General features: G+C 41.5%; 2 protein-coding genes across 4 annotated transcripts; one reads left to right on the top strand and one right to left on the bottom strand.

Annotated features, from left to right (window-relative positions):
- Window positions 1-8135: 8135 nt before the first annotated feature.
- On the bottom strand, window positions 8136-18623 carry TOPORS (TOP1 binding arginine/serine rich protein, E3 ubiquitin ligase). Of its 3 annotated transcripts, XM_057548345.1 has the most exons (4): window positions 18103-18237; window positions 16744-16938; window positions 16104-16314; window positions 8136-11700 (listed from the first exon to the last, which is right to left on the bottom strand). In XM_057548345.1, the coding sequence occupies exon 4, from the start codon at window positions 11695-11697 to the stop codon at window positions 8764-8766; it is 2934 nt and encodes a 977-aa protein (XP_057404328.1). In that variant the 5' UTR covers window positions 11698-11700; window positions 16104-16314; window positions 16744-16938; window positions 18103-18237; the 3' UTR covers window positions 8136-8763. The 3 variants fall into 3 exon arrangements, with proteins under 3 accessions (XP_057404328.1, XP_007176910.2, XP_057404327.1); XM_007176848.3 differs by lacking the exons at window positions 16104-16314; window positions 18103-18237 and adding an exon at window positions 18438-18623; XM_057548344.1 differs by lacking the exon at window positions 16104-16314.
- Window positions 18308-19018, top strand: SMIM27 (small integral membrane protein 27). The gene is made up of 2 exons (XM_028165107.2): window positions 18308-18483; window positions 18799-19018. Exons 1-2 carry the CDS (start codon window positions 18439-18441, stop codon window positions 18901-18903), a joined length of 150 nt encoding a protein of 49 aa, XP_028020908.1. The 5' UTR covers window positions 18308-18438; the 3' UTR covers window positions 18904-19018.
- Window positions 19019-19165: the final 147 nt, after the last annotated feature.

Below are 19165 nucleotides of genomic sequence, written 5' to 3'. Positions count from 1 at the left end.
AATGAGAAGGAATCAACTATTCAAAAAAAGCCAGGACGGGGGATTCCATGCAGGGGGACAGAAACAGAAATAGGTCAAAAAGAAAAAGTGAAAGACACTTGTAGCTGGAACTTCAAGAACAAGGGGTTAAGTGGTAGGCAGTGCTGCTGAAGAGGTAAATGGGACCTTGTAATACAAGGAATGAAGTGCACTGGGAACACCTTGCAGGGTTTTAAGCAAAAAATAACATAGTCTCATCACATTTTTTGAAAGAACTCTCTGGCTCCTACACAGAACGAGTAGTTCGGTTGGGAGGTGACACAAGTAGGAGATGATGAGGGCTTAGATAAGGACAGTGGCAGTGGGAGTAGAAGAAGAGATATATTTTAGTGATAGGATTGCGTGAACGGCAGCAGAAAAGAAGAGGAAACAGAATCAAGGCTACAGTCCAGGTATCTGGTTTGAATCACTGTGAAAATGGTAGCACCATGACTAAAGTGGAGAAGTTAAGTTTAGAGCTTATGACATTCTAGTGTGGGAGTCGGATAAGAAAGTATTGGTAGATGTCAGGTAGTAGTAAGGGCAATGAGGAGAAATAAAGCAGGATAAGGGAATAAAGAGTAACGGGGGCTGCTTATACTACATGAGTTGATCAGGGAAGACACAAACGAAGTGAGGGCATGCCAACTGGGTGAAGAGCACTCCACTCAAAAACAAGAGAAGGTGCCAAGGCGGAAAGGCAGTAGTGAACTGGGTCCACAAAAGGAAAGGAGGTATGCAGCGTTGTGGGGTGGAATGGGTTGGGGAGAGGGAAGACAGAGGTGGCCAAGGCCGTTCACGTAAAGCCTGACAGACTTATCAAGATAAGGACAACGGTTTTGATCCTAAATATGCTGGGGTACCACTGCAGGATTCTGAGAGGGAGAACAGAAAACAAACTGCAAGGGGGAAGGGGGAAGCAGTGACCTGGTAAGAAGCTACAGCACTAGCCCCAGTGCGAGACATGGCATATTGGACTAGGATCAAAGCAGTGGAAGTGGTGAAGTTGCTGGATATATAACCTTAAAATCCCACACAGGGGCTTCCCTGGTGGCGCAGTGGTTGAGAATCTGCCTGCTAATGCAGGGGACACGGGTTCGAGCCCTGGTCTGGGAAGATCCCACATGCCACGGAGCAGCTGGGCCCGTGAGCCACAATTACTGAGCCTGCGCGTCTGGAGCCTGTGCTCCGCAACAAGAGAGCCCGCGATAATGAGAGGCCCGCGCACCGCGATGAAGAGTGGCCCCCACTTGCCGCAACTGGAGAAAGCCCTCGCACAGAAACGAAGACCAACACAGACATAAATAATAAATAAATTAAAAAAAAAAATCCCACACAATTTGCTGTTGAACTGGATGAAGGATATGCGAGAGAGGAGTCAAGGAGAGCTCCCATTTGTTTAACCTGAGGCGCTGCGCGAATGGTGGCGCCAACTATTAACAGGGACGCTGGAAGAGAGGCAAGCTTGGAGGAGGAAATCAAGAACATGCTCGCTTGCTTGCTGATGAGAACTATCCACAGGCGGTGCTTCTCAAACATGAACGCGCACACGAATGACCCACAGGTCTTGTTAAAGTGCAGGTTCTGATCCAGCAGACCTGAGACTCTGCATTCCTACCAAGCTCTCAGGGGATGCTGACGTTGCTGGTCCACAGACCTCACTCTGAGTAGCAAAGTCACTGAGAAACAAGAGATAAAGGAGGAAGCAGGATAACTGAGACATCAAAATTGTGATTAAAGTGAAGGTAAGTGAAATCCAGAGCACACAGGGAGGATTAGCCTCCATCAGTGGTTCTCAAGCTGCTTTGCAGGGCAGCAGCATCAGAACCACCCGGAAACTTGTTAGAAAAACACATTCTTGGCATCCCATACCTTCTGAATCAGAAACTGTGGGGGGTGGCGCCCAGCAATCCATGTTTTAACAAACTCTCCAGATGCTCCTGATGCGTGTGAAAGTTTGAGAACAGAGGCCTAGAGAAAGAGGGCTTCATCCACTGAGTGGAGAGATGAACGTCATGGTAGGTCAAGAGCGAAAATTACAATTCACTTTTCCCAATATTTACACCTTTTACAGTGTAACTCTGCAGTTCCTCTCATCAGCAGTGGAGTCTCTTTTCCCTCCCCTTGCATCTGCCTGGAATTATGACTTTGCCGTAGGCAACACAATGAGGGAATGACAGTGTGTTGATACTGAGCCCAGGTTTCAAAAGACTTCGCACACTTCTGCTCTCTCGGACCCCTGTGAACATGATAGAAACAAGCTCAGGCTAATGTGCTAGAAGACAAATGACCACGTGGAAAGAGCCCCGTAATCCCAGCTGAGCCATCCTAGATCAGCAGACCCACCAGTTTACTGAACACATGAGAAAGCTAGTCAAGACCAAGTAAGCAGGCAGTGTCCCTAATAATGTGCTAGAGGTATTGTTTTTGATAAACAGGCTGAGTTTGTGTTTGCCTGACCTTGACACTGATCAGAACTGCCCAGCCAATATGGAAAGTGTGTGGTAGAGAGAAATGGGAGATTTGAAGAGGAAAAGGTGTGAAATATCCATTAACATCAATGGGGAAGAATAAACAACTTCTGCAGTAATGTATATCATATGAAGCTGAGGCTGGTGATTGTGTTTGCACGGTGACACCAATCTACACAGTTACTGATTTCCTTCAGGAACGCTTCGCAGGATGCATGTAGGGACAAGTTAAGAGCTGGGTTCATCCAGATTGAGGTCTTGCTAGGTAATGGGTTAGCAAACTATTGCTTGCAGGACAAATCTAGTATGTGGCTTGTTTTTTACAGGCTGCAAGCTAAAAAATGCTTTAACATTTTTGAAGTGTTATAGAAAAAAACAAAGACTATATACAACAGAGATTGCATATGGCCCATAAAAGTTGAAAATACTTACTATTTGGCCCTTTACAGGAAAAGGTTGCCAACCCCTAAACTAGGTGAATGAGGACAGAAAGGCAAGAGAGTTGGAGGGTATTGCAAGGAAGTAATTTAAACCTAATCCAGAAAATCATAGCTGGGCATGAAGGGAAGTGTTAACAAAAGAGGGTGATTGAGTAAGGTCAAAAGACTGTCATTCCTAGTCCTGTACTCTGTCTAGATCACATTAGATATCCTCGGAGGCAGCCTCACCTGCTCTACCCAGAGCAACGTTTCCTGATACAATGATCACATGAACCTAACAGTGAGGTACTCTCAAGAACTTGAGTAAGTTCTTGGAAAATCTGCTTATGCCCTACTGTGTGCAGGACACTGCATTTAGCACAGGAGATACAAGACAAAATTGGTGGCAAAAAAGAAAAAGTATATGGCACTAGAAGAAACACTTCTCAGTCTCTTTCGAAAGCATCTCTTCATCAGCCTCCTTAAGGTTGTGTTCCCTAGAATTCTCACCTATGTCTGCTTCTCTTCTTGCTCTACCTCCCCTCTCTGGGAGAGATCTCATCCATTCCCACAGCTTCATTACTACTTTATTCCCAGTGACTTTTAAATCATCTCTCTAGCCCCAATTTTTCCTCCAAGATGCACACTCCTATTTCCAGCTACCCACTGGAAATCTTCATCTGCATGGTATGCTCTATTCCATGCTATACAAAGAATTTTCTGAGGTGATGGAAATGCTTTCTACCTGTACTAGCCAATATGGTAGCCACAAGCCTCATGTGGCTATTAAATGTATAATAAAATTCAAAATTCCGAAGTTCCTCAGTTTCACTAGCCATATTTCAAGTGGTCAATACCCACATGTGGCCAGTGGCTACTATATTGGACAGCACAGCTTTAGGCAACTCAAACAGTCTCAAACTGAACTCTTTTTCCTCCCCCAACTATCCCTATTTCTGTATTTCCTACCTTGAATATTGTCACCATGTATCTCTCACAGCCCATCCTCATCAAAATGGTGCCCAAATCTCATCTCATCTACCCCAGGAATCTACTGAATCTAGCGTCTCTTCTGGATCCCTACTATCACTGTTCCACAGGCCCTTTTGATTTCTGGTTTGAACTACTGCAAAGGGCTTCTCAAACAGTTTTTTACTGAGACTTTCCCAACTCCAAACCTTCTACATTATCTCTACTTGTTTCTTAAGAGCAAGACTAATTGTTCCCTCCCCACCTTCTTTAAAATTCTTGTTGGTGCCCTCCTACTCATCCTTGTAACCCTAGCATTTAGCATAATCTTGGACCACAGGTACACAGCATCTGATGAATAAATGAATTTTACAGAGAGAAAAGCAAAGAGATAGCCTCTTGCCTAGGAGAGAACTGTTCACCTATATGAAGTGCACATGATCTTTCAGAGAAACAGAAGCCAGCCTACGCCAGGCAAATACTAGATGCTTTAATTTTGCCCCGTGTCTATAGAAAGCACACCACCTAATGTTCTGGCAAACATCACAGTTGCGGCTCCTACTGGGATGAATTTAGACTCAGACCTTGGCCTAAGGTGAATTCTATTTCCCTTACCTCTTGCTTTTCTCATGCACAGATCCAATGGTATTTACCATTCCCCAATATCCTTGCAAAGTAAAGTAGGAAAGAATTTACTTGCTTTTCTCAGGCACAGATCCAATGGTATTTACCATCCCCCAATATCCTTGCAAGTAAAGTAGGAAGGAATTTACTAATTTCCATGACATTGTAACAAGCAACTGTACTTTTTTAAGTGGCCATAAAACACTTACTGTTTTCCAATACCTAAGAGATTCAGGTATTGACTGAAAACTCAAAATGAGGAATTAATCAATTATTTACCAAGCTTTGGTTATCTTCTGTGCATGAGTCAGCTGCTGCAGCAGAACATGAGTGTAAAGGACAAGATATAATACCCATGACACACTACCATTTTCTTGTCCATCCTGTATCTCCCACCATCACCCAGAGTGTTCTTCCATGTAGAGAATACTTGACAACCTCATAGATCATTATCCTCAATTCCAGTCACCTTCACCTCCACCCATTTTCGTTACTTCCAGTCATGGCTAGAATCAGGTGCTCTCTAAAATATTTTTTCAGTCTTCTTACTCCTATCCCCACTATGCCTACTTGAACCTCACTGGAAAATAAATCCCCTGGTATCTCACTGTTCTCTAAGTATAATGGTCACCTCATAGCTTCACATCCTTCCCTACACAGCCCAGACACCAGAATGCACCAATTCAACTACACTCACCAGTATCTCCCTCAACTCCCTTGCCCCTTTTTTTACTACTTACATTCAGCAATACGTCAACCATAGATAAATCCATCCATTTGTTCATTCACTGTAGAAATACTGAATGCATACTAGATGTCCAACATTAGTTTCTGCTTCTATTTCCATATTGTTGAATGCTACCAGGGCAAAATCACAAATTCCAGGGTCCCATAAATTTAAACATCCCATTATCTCAGGTGAGACCTCAACACTCATCAGCAATTAACTAAGCCTCTCTCCACGACCCTCAAGGAACATTTTTCCACTCCTCTCCTCAAGCCCAATCCTACTCAGGATGCATCTTTCTCAGAAGATGGCATTGCTTCCTACTGCATGGAGAAGACAGGCTTCAGAGAATGAACAACCTCATCTTAATCATCTACCCACCAGTGTCTCTCTGCATTTTTACTTCCTTCTGCCACTTCTTTGGAGTAAGACTCGCCTCTGCTTCTATAGCCACTACTAATTCACCTACCCGTGTTCTGGATCCCCTTTGCTACAGCACTTACCGCTCTCCTGTATTTTTAACTTCTCCTATTCTAGGGCCTCCTTCCCCAAAATCTTCTCTCCCTCCCATTTGACGTTTTAAAAATAAAGCAAACTCTCCTTTCTTTGGTTTTGTACCCTCACAAGCTTGCTTCTGAGCATGGAATCAAGAGTAGATTGTCTAGTGACTTCTGTTCTTTCTCATGGAGAAAGTGGCTTTAACAGTCACACGTTTGCCTTTGTGATTTTTTTCTCCTTTTTGCAGGGTATACAAGGCTGATAACTCACTGACACATTCTCACATGCAGGCAACCCTGCAGGCCTAGAGAAGCACTTTTGTTTTGAAACTATTTCAAACTTACATGAAAATTACAAGGAGTACAAAGGATTTCTGTATGTTTTACCCTCGTTCACCAATTTTTAAATTGTACCACAACTTATCATTACTCCTCTCCAACTATACACGCATCTTCTGAACCATTTGAGAGTAGGTTACATATTGATTATGATTTACATGCCCATGTGGGTTTTCCTAAAGGCACCCATCACCAGATGTGTCTATACAATTTCTGGTCTCTACATTATCATAGTAATTAAAAATGTCACCATTTCGATAGTACACAGGTCTAATGAGCTTAATGTTAGAAATGGATCCATGCTCAGGAATTCCCTGGTGGTCCAATGATTAGGGCTCCACTATTCCACCATCGTGGTCCGGGTTTGATTCCTGTTGGGAAACTAAGATCCCACATGCCATGCAGTGTGGCCAAAAATAAATACATGAATAAATTTAAAAAAAACAGAAATGGATCCATGCTCTGAATCCTGATGAAATCTGGTTTGTGTGGAGGAACCCTTTTCCATTTCTCATCCCCTGCCCCCATTTGTGGGGACAATGGGTGCTGGTGGTTTCCAGTACCCCAAAGCACCTTCTGAAAAAATTTTCCAAGTCCAGAGACGCATTACCGGCTGGCTCAGGTGTCCCCAACCTACAGCAGAGGGGACTGCAATTATTCCCCGTGATGTAAAAATAATTCCCAGTAAGTATAGGCCATCAGCTAACCTTGCATAAATTGTGCTCCTCTGTACACACCACCCATTGTTAGTACAGACTAGATGGGTTAGGGAAGCCCTTGGGTTGCCTCCCCCAACAGCTAAGGCCAAATTTGACTATTTAGACAAGGAAGTAATAACAAGTTTTCCTGTTGTGAATCCGAGGATGAGATTGAGCAAGTGCTTGCCCAATGAATGAGCAAGTGCAAATGCCTAGTTGCATTTCCTTTACAGAAATAAGTCGCAAAAACACTGAAAACCTGAGGTAAAATAAAATGTCTCATGGACAACAAATTTGGATGAATAGGCTAAATGAATGCAGCGTTAGGTTGAGTTTATAGAAAGTATAGCTCTGCGAAAGCAGAATGCAGGTCTTAGCCAATTTTTAAAATCTCTAGCACCTATACATCCACCCAATAAGCGCTTTAAGCATATCCTATGTGAAAGAAAACAGAGAAGGGATATAGCAGAACACACACAGTTGCCAAAGAACTTTCAGACTGGTGAGAGAGAAGACATTAGTAATCAACTGCAACTCGTGATGCATACCCTAAAGGAGTCCAGGGTTGTTTAGAGGAAGTAATTGAGAGGAAATAATGGAGTGGAGGGGCACACTTTAACATTAACCTAGTTTAGCCAGAGAATTCAGTTCCCAGCAGAAGAAAAACGCTATGCATGAAGGCTCTGAATTAGTAGGGAGCAGCACCTCCACAGAGGTGCTGGATTTCAGTTCAACCACTACTTCCACCTGAGATTAGGCCCCCACTGTATGCTCTTACAGGAAATTATACTTTGTCTCCAGAGAGCTTATAGTTTGTGATGTTTATATATATATATATATATATCCCATGAGGAAAGGGAATATACCTGCTTTGTTCTATCACTGAATCCCTAAAAACCTGCCACACACAGCAGACATTCCAATTTCTGTTGAACAATCAATAAACATGGGAGCAAGGCAAAGTGACAGCTAAATTTAGATCTCATCCAAGTTCTGCTGTTCACTGGCAATCCTACGTCAGGCTATAGATGTACAGCAGTTTTTATCATCTCTAAACCAGAATAAAACATAAACAAACACAGCCACTTTGTGTAAAAGAACTACCAATATAAAAGAAGTCAGGCAAGGGTTTTTTTGTTTTTAGTAAGCTACATACTACATAACTGCATTTTGCTGAAGACAGCAAATTAAGATACTCTTCATAATCATATTAAAGAACCAAAATAATCATTAAAACTGTGAGGTTAAATGTAGTTCACATTAAAACTGTGAAATTCAGTATTTATAAAACAAGGATATCCTTAACTATTTACAAGAGTTTAGCTCCACTAAAATAATTTGATTTAAAAAACAATCAATACTGCATAGGAAAATTTTTGGATTGTTTTAAAGTGTTACTGTTTTATTTTTTCTTTTGTTGAATACACATTTGCTTTACTGGCAGTCCAGATAAACAAGTATATAAAGGAAATATTTAAAGTTTTCTTTTGGCAGAAGTCAAGATAAACTGTGCAGATAAAATGCCTCAATTTAACCTGAAGAAATGGTTTTGAATCATACAAATTTTTAAGAAGAAAAATAAAGACTGTCCAAAGGGATTCTCCTAGCTTATAACACATTTCCAGAATAACTCTCAAAAAAAAATTCAAAAATACTCATTGACTACTTTAAAAATATGTCAATACCATATGGCTTTATGAAATAACTTCTAAAATTTATATTTTTTATTTAAAAAGGATCCCAAGTTTTAAATAAACTGCTAGCAATATCATTTTCTTCACTTAAAAGTGCATATCTCTGAGGGTGGGACATACATATTTTTTGAACAAATAATGATTTTTACAAATTTTTAACACACACAAAAAAAAAATCACAAAATACTTTTAAGGGGAAAGTTTTCACCAAGTGTCATCTTTAAACAGACTGCAGTAGATGACATTGTTCTTTTTTCTTTTTTCCTTTTTATACCATCAGAATTCTCAATGCGACGCTTTGGCAGTTTTAAGACATATCATGGTCTCTACCAAGAGACACTGACATTAATGATATCCGTGGAGATGGCAATCGCCTTGATGACTCAATCTGATAAGAGACATTACTGGGCTGGCTCTCCGAATCAGAGGCAAAGATGTTCTCTTCTCTTACATCAAGAGTCTGTTCAATTGAAGCTGCCTGGGGTGAAATATTATCTACAGTTTTGTTGGCATTATTCAAGTTGTTATTAAGTGTGGTAATATCACACTCCTTGCCCAGGACACCAAATTCATCTTCTATTGTAACTACATCTTTAGTTTCAAATGGTTCCAAGGAAGGAACCAAAAATTCGTTTTGTAGAGGGTCTTGAGGACCACTAAGGTCACGTTCTGTATCCTCCTTTACTTCAGAATCCTTATCACTGTCACTGTCAATGGTAATCACAACTGGGGAACGTGAAGCATTATCGCCATGGTGTTTCTTATGCTTCCTCTTATGTTTTTTCTTTTTCTTTTTATGGTGTCTAGTTGTATCGGTAGCTTTCCCTTCATAAACTATCTCTACACTTAAGCTCCGGGTCCTTTTTCTTCTCTTGTGCTTTGTCTCTCTGTCTGATGATCGGCTATCTGAAAAGCTGTCACTCTCATTTTTGTAGCTTCCATCCAATTTTGATGAAGATTTTGAGTAATGACCTTCCTTTACTTTAGAAGCAAATTCCCGAGATGGTTGGGCCACATCGTTAGAACCCTCCAAATGCCGTGTTTTGTATTTTCGTTTCCCGCCAGGCTTTTCATTTCTCACCCGGTCAGGCCCTGTAGATGCAGTCTTTGATCTAGTACTAGATAGGCTCCTTGATCTATGCCTTTCATAGTAGTAATATTTCCTTTCACCGTGATTATTTTTCTTCCTAGCATTTGTTCTTTCAGAAAAAGACTGAATTCTAAATTCTGGACTTGAAGATTGTCTGGAATAGTGAGCTCTGGACAGAGTCCTCCTCCTGTAAGATGATTCGTAGCCATCCCTGTCCTTGTTTCTACTATAGTAAGTATATTCCCACTTATATCTGCTTCCATAATTATTTCTTAAATAGTAACGATCTCGATTTCTGCTCCGTGATCTTCTTTTACCACGATCACTGCTACGAGATCTTGATCTGCTTGTGCTTTCACTACTTAGAGACAGAGTTTGGCTTCTTCTTGACCAACTGCTATCTCTAGTTCTTGATCTCTTTTTGTCTCTTCTGCCTCTAGGTCTGCTACTCTCCCTGCTTCTGGATCGTTTGCTTTTCATTCTTTTCTTCCCATGATGCTTCCTACGATTCTTCTGATCATGCCCACTCCTACCCTGGGAACATGAATCTGAACTTCTGGATCTTCCCCTCCTTCTGTGTCTGCGGGTATATGGGGAATATACCCTGTCTCCTCTGATGGATGAGCTCAGGTCTCTGGGAGAGGACAATGATACAGACCGTTTCTCTTCCTTCTTTGATTTGATTCTTGTACCAGAATCACAATGACCTTTATTTATTTGTTCATCCTTTCCAAGGATAGAGTGTGGAGATGAACATCTACTAACATCACTATCACCAGAACTGTAAGACTGCTCTTGTTCTTGTGCCTTCACGGTCTCCATTTTCTCGTAGGAACCTAACTCCTCAGAATCAGAGGACAGTTCAACAAGTTCTGGGGTCCTCTCAGCTAGTGGTTTAACAAACCCAACAATGACACAATTATCTGAAGAAGAATCACTGTCGTTATTTATGTTGTCATTGGTTTGTACTACTTGCATCTGAGATGTGGCTCTTCCTGTTACAAGTTCTTCATCTGAACTGTCGGAAGTATTTAAAAGGGAAGACATGGCAGCATGTACCTGCTCTGAGCTTGAATAAGATGGCCCTGGAGTTTCATCATCCCATGGTGCCTGACTAACAGTAGCTACATTAACATCCAGCTCTTGGGTCTCTGCTTCATCGGGAGATATTGTTATGACCGAAGAATCAGAATGGCTACCTTCTTCATATGAAGGAGCAGGACAATCATAATTTGCATGCTGGTCAAAGGCTGCCATGTTAAATGGAGATCGGGCAAAACTGATAAATTCGTGTATAAAATGTTCAGTCCGATTAAGTAAAAATGGCCTTAAATCAGACACAAATGCCTGACTCTCCAAGTCATAGCGAGTAACATTACTCATGATGATATGCTGGACAATATTCACTAATGATCCATGAGCTCCAAAGAGAACTGTGAGTTCACGTTTTAACCAGGGGACTAATCTGTGAAGGCAAGCCGGATTTCTACGGAAAAATTCAGCTGAAATATCCCTATAGCGGCCACCATCTTCAATATTTCTAACTCGAGCACCAGCACGATAGAGAGTTCGCCTAAAATTAATAATATCCTGTTCTTGAATTTTCCGCAAAGATCTTTCATCTGCAGTAGCTGGCCTCCTTATTGCAATCTGTCTCATAAATGGAGGAATTTCACCATCTCTAGCTCTTGCTGAAATGCCTAACCCTTCAAATATTACTCCACTATCTGGTGGAGTTGTTGTTCTTCTATTCATGGTACTGTTAGGTGAATAAATAGAAGCACTTCGTTCCCTTGTCATAGTTGTACGATAGCGGAATCGTCGAACATCAGGGGTAACAAAAGAACCATTGTACGAAGGCCTTAGTACATACTCCTTGAAGTCGTCTTCTGCCCTCACAGAATGGAAAATAGAATCAAAGGGCTGTTTACATAGTGGACATTCAGCTTTGTTTTTTGACCACTCCTGTACACAGCGAAAACAGAACTTATGTAAACAGCGATCTAAGTAAGACACATTATCAAACCTATCCAAGCATATAGGACACTTAGAATCAGGAGATGCATCAGCTGGTACTGTCTGTTGCAATTTGCTAGTGCCAGCTTTAGGTGAAAAGTTGTCCATTTTAAATTCCTTAGCGGCTGATGCCATTATCTGTAAAAGGGAAAAAAATACATCAGTAACCTGATAAAAAAGAAATGACTAAATCTGAAAAAAATGCAAATGACTGTGAAACATACTTTGGTAAAAATAGTTAAGTAGTTTATTGTCTTTGTAACATAAAGGGGCAGTGTAGCATAGTAATACAGTACTTAAAGCACAAGCTCTAAAGTCAGATTTCCTGGGTTTGAATCCTCCTGCACATTACCAGTGTGACTATGGATTAGTTACTAGTTACCATCCTTATGCTTCAATTTCATGTGTAGCTCACTGATACTAGAACCTGCCTCACAGGATTTGTGAAGATGTTTTAAAAAAAAAAAAAAAAAGCCCTTAGAAAAAGTGCCTGGTCCATAGTAAGCTCTCAAATATTATATAATATTCTATTATTCTTTTTTAAAAAATAATTTGAGGAAGATTTGATATATACAAAAAAGTGCAAAAGAAAATATACCAAGTACCCATGTATCCTCCACTCAGAGTTAGCAGCTAACATTTTCTCATGGTTTTTCCCGATTTTTTAAAATGTCCGTTTATGTGCTTCCCCGCCGCCCCCGCCATCCTTCTCTAGAAAACAAAAACCAAAAATATCGTAATTCTCAGGTTATGAGAATAACTCCACTCAGGTGGAGTTATTTCTACACACGGTTTTATATCTTGCATACATATGCCCCAAACACTACGGACTACTCAATTGTTTTGTTTGTAGTAAGTATTATGCATGTATCTTTAAAAACAGCTTTAGGGAGAAAATTTGCATACCAGAAAGTTCACCTATTTGAACCAATTCTGTGGTTTTTAGTGGAAGATTCTTTCACACACAAAAAAGGATCTGTTAGTGAAGATTAAATGAAATAACAAAATATAAAAGCACTCATGGGCAGTGTCTGGCTTATAGCAACTGCTGAGTAAATGTTAGTTGCTGTTATTATTACTACACTACTGTTATACTACACTATTCTTACTACACTATTACATTCAGTTCATCACTGACTCCTTTCAGCATCCCTAAGAAGCTTTTCTTCGCCTTTTTATTTAATCCAGTCAGTCACTAAGTACCTTGAAATCATGTTTTCAGCCTCCTTCCTTATCTTTTCTCACAAGGATCACTAGAATCTTAAAGATTAGTTCTGTTTGCTTTAAATCTGTCAGTTTATATAGACCCATAACTTACAAAATGAATTTTCCAGAGCTGAAATCTAGTTGCATTACATTTTGGCCTTGTTATCTTATAAAATCCCTCTTTAGCTGCTTTCTATACTAATCATTTTATAGACGTTAAATATTAGTTTCTTCCTTTATGTTTTCCTGGGCCTATTATTGATCTTTCTCCACCATCACAGAAAGTCCCATCATGAGTCAACTGCTATCTAGTCAAATAATAGAACTGCAATTTTCTAAACAAGAAACTCACTGGCCATACCTAGGTCTAACAAAAACAAAGCCCATGATAAAAACCTATCAATATTATTGTAAAATATAAGTACTTCACCATAGACTTCAAATTAAACTGCTCATCTGGGGCGTCTTAGCTTTCTCAGAGCTATAACTTAATAGGAAACCAATTAACGCTGAACAAGTTTCTTCAGGGGGTTCCAAATACTTCCAGTCCTCTGTTTCTAGAGTGGAAATGTAAAAATTACCATTGTTCTTAAATAGAAGAGAATTATAAATATATTAATACTAATTGCATTTTTGCTAATATATTTAAAGTCTGAAACCTTAATATTACATAAATTTCTCAGCATTTCCCCCTACTGCTAATATTTTTAAATTCTCCTACTCAGGAAAAAAAAAATCTTAAAAATAAAAACTATTAGGATAAGAGACTGTGCATGTGCATTAGGGGAAGGAGTGAAGAGTGAACAGGGCACTGGAGAGATTATCAGATCTGGATTGAAGACCAGGTTTCACCTAAAACTAACTCCGTCAACTGGAGAAATTCACATTAACTCTGGACTTTAGTTTGCTACTCTATATAAGAAGGGGATAATTAGAATTTTAAAAAGACTGGTGAAATTCAAGTTAATACATTTTATCTTAATTTGTTTCTTTGGAATACAGAATTTTAGTGTTTACTAAACATTTCCAGTTCACATAAAAATTACAACCCAGAATGCATTCATTAAAAAAAATTATTTGGTAATAACTTGAAGTTCAAATAAAACAAAATCTCAACTAATTATAATTTTTTTAATGGAATTTTAGTCCTCCCTTCCCTAGTTGTATAAGTCTGTTAACCAATTTGACAGCACCAGTCTAAAGAATGACGAGTAACATCATCCATAGTAGGTAAAAAAGAACAAATTATTAGTCCTGTCTTGTATTTCTATACAGGAATATCTTTCGGTACAAAGAATGGCATTCATCGGAAACACCAAATAATGGCAATGAATATAAATCATCATATAAAGAATTTACTCTTTCAAAATCATCACTAAATACTAAAATTAAAATATGTGCTAATTCAAATGAAATAGAACTACCACATGACCCAGCAATTCCACACCTATCCATGCAAGAGAAACAAAAACATGCCCACACAAAAACTTGTAAGTGAATAGTCATAGCAGTGTTTGTCCTAAGAGCTTAAAAGTGGAGATAACCCAAATGCCCATCAACTGATGAATATAGAATCTCCACACAATGGAATATTTGATAATAAAAAGGAATAAAGTACTGACACATGCTACAACATGGCTGAGTTTTTTCATTATGCTAAATGAAAAAATATCAATCACAGAAGATCACATGTTGTATGCTATTTTATAGGAAATTTACAGAATAGGCAAATGGATAGAAAGCAGACTGGTGGTTGTGGGGTGGGGGGGTTATGAGGTTTCTTTCTAGGATGATGAAAATGTTCAATTAGAGTTGCACAAATATACTCCATAAATACACTAAACCCCACTGTATTTTATATTTTAAAGAAATGAACTTTATGGATGAAATATAAATTGTATCTCAACAAAACTGTTTCAAAAATACAAATTAAGGCATAGAACAGGGATGGCTAGGAGACAGATTTAAGATTTGTAGGTCTGCGGGCGAGTTCCGGGTCAGGTAGCAAAGGTGGACCTGATGATAGATTTAGTGCTTCAGGTTCTAGAAGAAGCCTGTGATAAAAGTTTCTCTATCCGAGCACTCTAGGAATTAGGACTTCAAATTAATTTCCCCATAGGGGATAAGTTAATCAGTTCTTCTGAACCCTTTTCCTTAACTGCCTCCCAAATTCTAAATAAAGTTTACCATCTTTAGAATAAATTGATTAAGCAAAACCTTCCCTTCCCCAAATCTTCAAATGTGCTGGCTTTAACAGGGATAAAAACCCTCCATATCACATGTTGGGGGAAATTTCAGATAATCAACGAGCATACATATCTAGGGAAAATGGATGGGGGTGGGGGTGGACAGGTGGAGGGTGATAGAGTCGGGAGGCTAGAATCTAAATTAGACCACAAACCAGACATTTAAAAAACTGCACAGGGATATAAACTAGGAATGCTCTGCAGAATTAAATATTTAATAAAACCAGACTTCCTATAAAAGTATCTTCTACGGCATTCCTTATTATCACTGTATATACAATTTAATCACTAGCTGATTACATTGACGGAGTGATGTTAATTCTAACGTACAGCCAGGGCTGAGAATCAAAACCACTTACTAGTGGCGTGATCTTGAGGAAGTTATTTTATTTCACAAAATCTTACATTTTCTCAATTCTAAAACAGGCTGAGTAACAGTACCCACCTGAAAAGGTGGCTGTGTGAAGGGATATATTCCACATAAACCTGTAGCATAGTGCTTGGTGGGCAGTAAGAACTTAATACTGTTTTCCTATGTTATGTGAAAATAAAGTTAATTTTGATCATTTCCATCATCCATAACTGATTATAAAATGCCCAGAAAGATGACAGTCTATAACTAAATGATTTTCATATTAATATCAACATTGTACTTAATATATCTAAGCAATGTGGCTAAAAAGGGTTCACAAGTGGATGAACTAGAAATATATCAAGTATTAAAAACAATCTGGGCCCAATCTCTTGTGACCTTAAAGAAATCATGTACGTCTCTGAACTGCAATCTAATCACCAATTCCAAGAAATCAAACAGAAGTTACAGGATCTACTAACGAGACGCTAGAAAACTTAAATACTGACCAGACCCTACGAAATTTAATTCCAGTTTCAGCAATAAAAAGAATTGCTTGGGAACCATTCCCCTCTAAAGCCACTCATTCCAGATAAGCATGACTGCTTTGGCTGACTCTGTAGCTTTCAAAGTCACTGACTAAAAACAAACTAAAAAGCCCAACCCTCACAGCTATTAACTTAAATCTTCGGTAACTCTTTCTGAATTTATCTTAAACAATCTTGAAAATTACCTACCAAAAATTCTATTCACTTTTCCTCTCAAATCACTATTTGCCTCATCTCAGTACTGCCCCCTTCCAGTCTACCAATCAGCAGCCCGTGAGGAAAGCTGCGCTGACTTGATGGATGAAGAAGTCACAGGCTCACGGGGTGTAAACAGTGTACAAACTCCAACAGTCACGGCGACAGTCACTTCCTTTGGCTGAGAACTGCCAACTGCCAGGATCTAAGATAAACACCGCGTGCATTACATAATCACAACGAACTAAAATACCGTTACTCCCGTTTTACAGACATACTCATAGAGAGATTAGGGGCCCGCCCAAGGTCACATCTCTGACAGCGGCGATGCCACGACTCAGGCTCGAACGTTTTGTGTTTTGTGTCGGCTTGTCCCCCCGGAGACCAAGCTCCTTCCAGTACACGGCTGGGCTCGCGCCCTCGGGAGCGCTTCTCGGAAAGCAGCCCTCCCCCGCCCACCGGCACGGATCCACAGGTGCGCGGCGGGAGCCGCCGGGACGCCGGCCCGCCGGCCCGCCACGGCGCCTCAGGCCCGCACCGCAGCTCCCTCGACCCTGGGCCTAGCTGCAGGCGGGAGCTTCAGATCGCCCAGCCCTTCCGACCCCGGCGCCCCATTGTTCCCGATCTCACTCACCTCGGAGGATACAGGCGCAGGCCCGGCTGGGGAGCTCGTGGCAAGCTCCCGACGGCCCAGAAAGCTGGGTCGGTGACGGCAGGACCCGCGAAGGCGAACCCGGCGACTTCTCCGCCGGCCCTCAGGAGCGGGAGTAGGCAGGGGCGCTTCACCCTCCTCGCGAGACAGCGGAGACCCCGGCGGCTGCTGCGACCCCTGCGACGTAAAGCGCTCATCACCAATGGCTGCTTGGGGGCGGTGGCAGAAAGCGGTGGCAGAAAGCGAAACCCACTCCGCGACCCCCAGCAAGTCAAAACACAGCACCCGCCTGCGTAACGCATGCGCGGTAGAGGACGCCGGCACTGAAGGCGGGGCTTAGCGCGCTCGGCCCGAACCCGGCCCTTCCCCCAACCCCCTCCTGGAATGAGAGCTCCTGGAATGAGAACGACCTGACCCTCCGAGGCAGAAATCGCTATTGTACCGTCACTCTGGTTGCTACTAATCTCTGGGGATTACAGGGGCACTAGTTTAAAGTTCGCTTCTAATTTACCCGGAAGACACGATAACTAGCTTAGTCTCATTTAAACCTCACCAAACTCTGTGAAAAGTTACTAAAACTGTATCTGGTGTATAGATAAAGGAACTGAGTTACCCGGAGGCTAAGGGACTACCTCCGGCTGCAGAGTTAGGAAACAACACCGGGATTCTAATGGAATACCCAAATCAGAGGCCTAGAGTTTTCGGAGAGAGATCAACTCCAGTATAGGGATAAACAGGGATTTAACCTAAGAGAATAGGGCCTTGAAATCTTCCCAAAACAGATAACGTTTTTACCCTTCCCCACTCTCCAAAATCTGCATTAAAACTCTGTTTAGGCGACAGCTGAGATTACAGAGATGTCTGGAGCCTAAAGCTGCCCTCTGTCCCATTCTTCGCCTTAAATGTGAGTGTACCGAACATTCTAGGGCTGAACTTGGCTCCGCGTGCCAAACTCTGTCCTTCGGTTTAATATTTGATCGTGCTACCGTCCTAAGCATAGAAACGTTCAATAAACACTTGCTGATTGGCAGCTACATTCTGCCGGGTAATTCATGCCACGTTATTTCTTCTTAAAAGTATCACTGACATCAACAAGCCATTGCGTTCTCAAAGACTTGTTTCTTGAAGAAAAGCTCAATTAACAGGGATTCCCACAACGATTCGTCAGTTATATAAAAGCGGGTGGTATTCTTGTTTACATCAAAGATGAATACACGAACTACCTACATTGTGGGAACAGATCCGGAAGGAAACATTAATTCTTTGAGCGCGAGACGTCGGCGTAGTATTTAAATCGTGGATTATTTTTCCAAATAAACTTTTAAATGCACACGACGGTACCTTATCTCGTATTAATACTGCTCTGGAACTGAAGGAAGACCGGCTGACGAGTCAAGCCTATCCCTCTTAAGTGGCAAAAAACACTTCCAACATACTTTCTCGTTTCTCTCACCTCCTTCCCGAAAGGCGGGCTTGGCCCCGGGTCACGTGACACCGCCCACAGCTCCGGGCGGAAGAGGCCGGCCCAGCCGAGGGGAAACGCGCCGGAAGGCGAGTGGGCGGGCGCTCGCGCCCGGCTGAAAGATGGCCGCCGCCGCCCGGCAGCCACCGCCCCGGAGGTTACTCTAGGGCCTGCGGCTTCCGCCCGTGCCCGCGGACCACCGCCGTCTCCTTACCATGAAGCCAGTGAGTCGCCGCACCCTGGACCGGATTTATTCAGCGGTAGGTCCCGGGCCTGGAGGGGCTCCACGGGGTCGACTCCTGAGGCACACGGGTGAAAGCCCGCTATTTCTTCAGCGCCCAGAAACTCCAAAATCCATTGCTGAATTAAGCCTTTCACTCCCTCACCTCGACTCCGCCTCTTCCGGGAGGACACGCTCTTCCGCTTCTTACGTAAGAGCGGCTTGGTGTACTCGCTTCCGGAACCACATTTATACGAGTTTGTCACTAAAATTCCCACCAACCTGATGGGGGGGGGGGGAGGAGGAAGTGCCACTCACATGTTTTTATTTTTACTCCTCCTCTTGCATTTCTTAGTTGCTCCTCGCGGTCGTATTGCTCTCCTGGGGATACGTCATCTATGCATCAACTGTAGCTGCACGACGACAGCTAAGGAAGAAATACCCAAAATCTTCGGGATGAATGAAAATTTGTAATTCCTCTGGATTTGATTCCATGCATATACAATTCTTTACCTCATGCTCATCTGACACGTGTCTCGATTTAATGTAAAATCTTTAAAATGCTTTGAAATTCATTTTTGTATACCGTCCTTTATAATAACCACTAATATGCTACTTTTTTATATGCTTAGAGATTTGTCTTTTACGTTCTCACATAACAAAGCAACCTACATCTAGGCCTTTTAATCTAGAGTTTCTAAAATACTTTTGAAATGCTTCAG

This window comes from Balaenoptera acutorostrata, chromosome 6 (assembly GCF_949987535.1).
Source record: "Balaenoptera acutorostrata chromosome 6, mBalAcu1.1, whole genome shotgun sequence".
Taxonomy (NCBI): domain Eukaryota; kingdom Metazoa; phylum Chordata; class Mammalia; order Artiodactyla; family Balaenopteridae; genus Balaenoptera; species Balaenoptera acutorostrata.
This window is presented reverse-complemented; position numbering and strand designations above follow the sequence as displayed.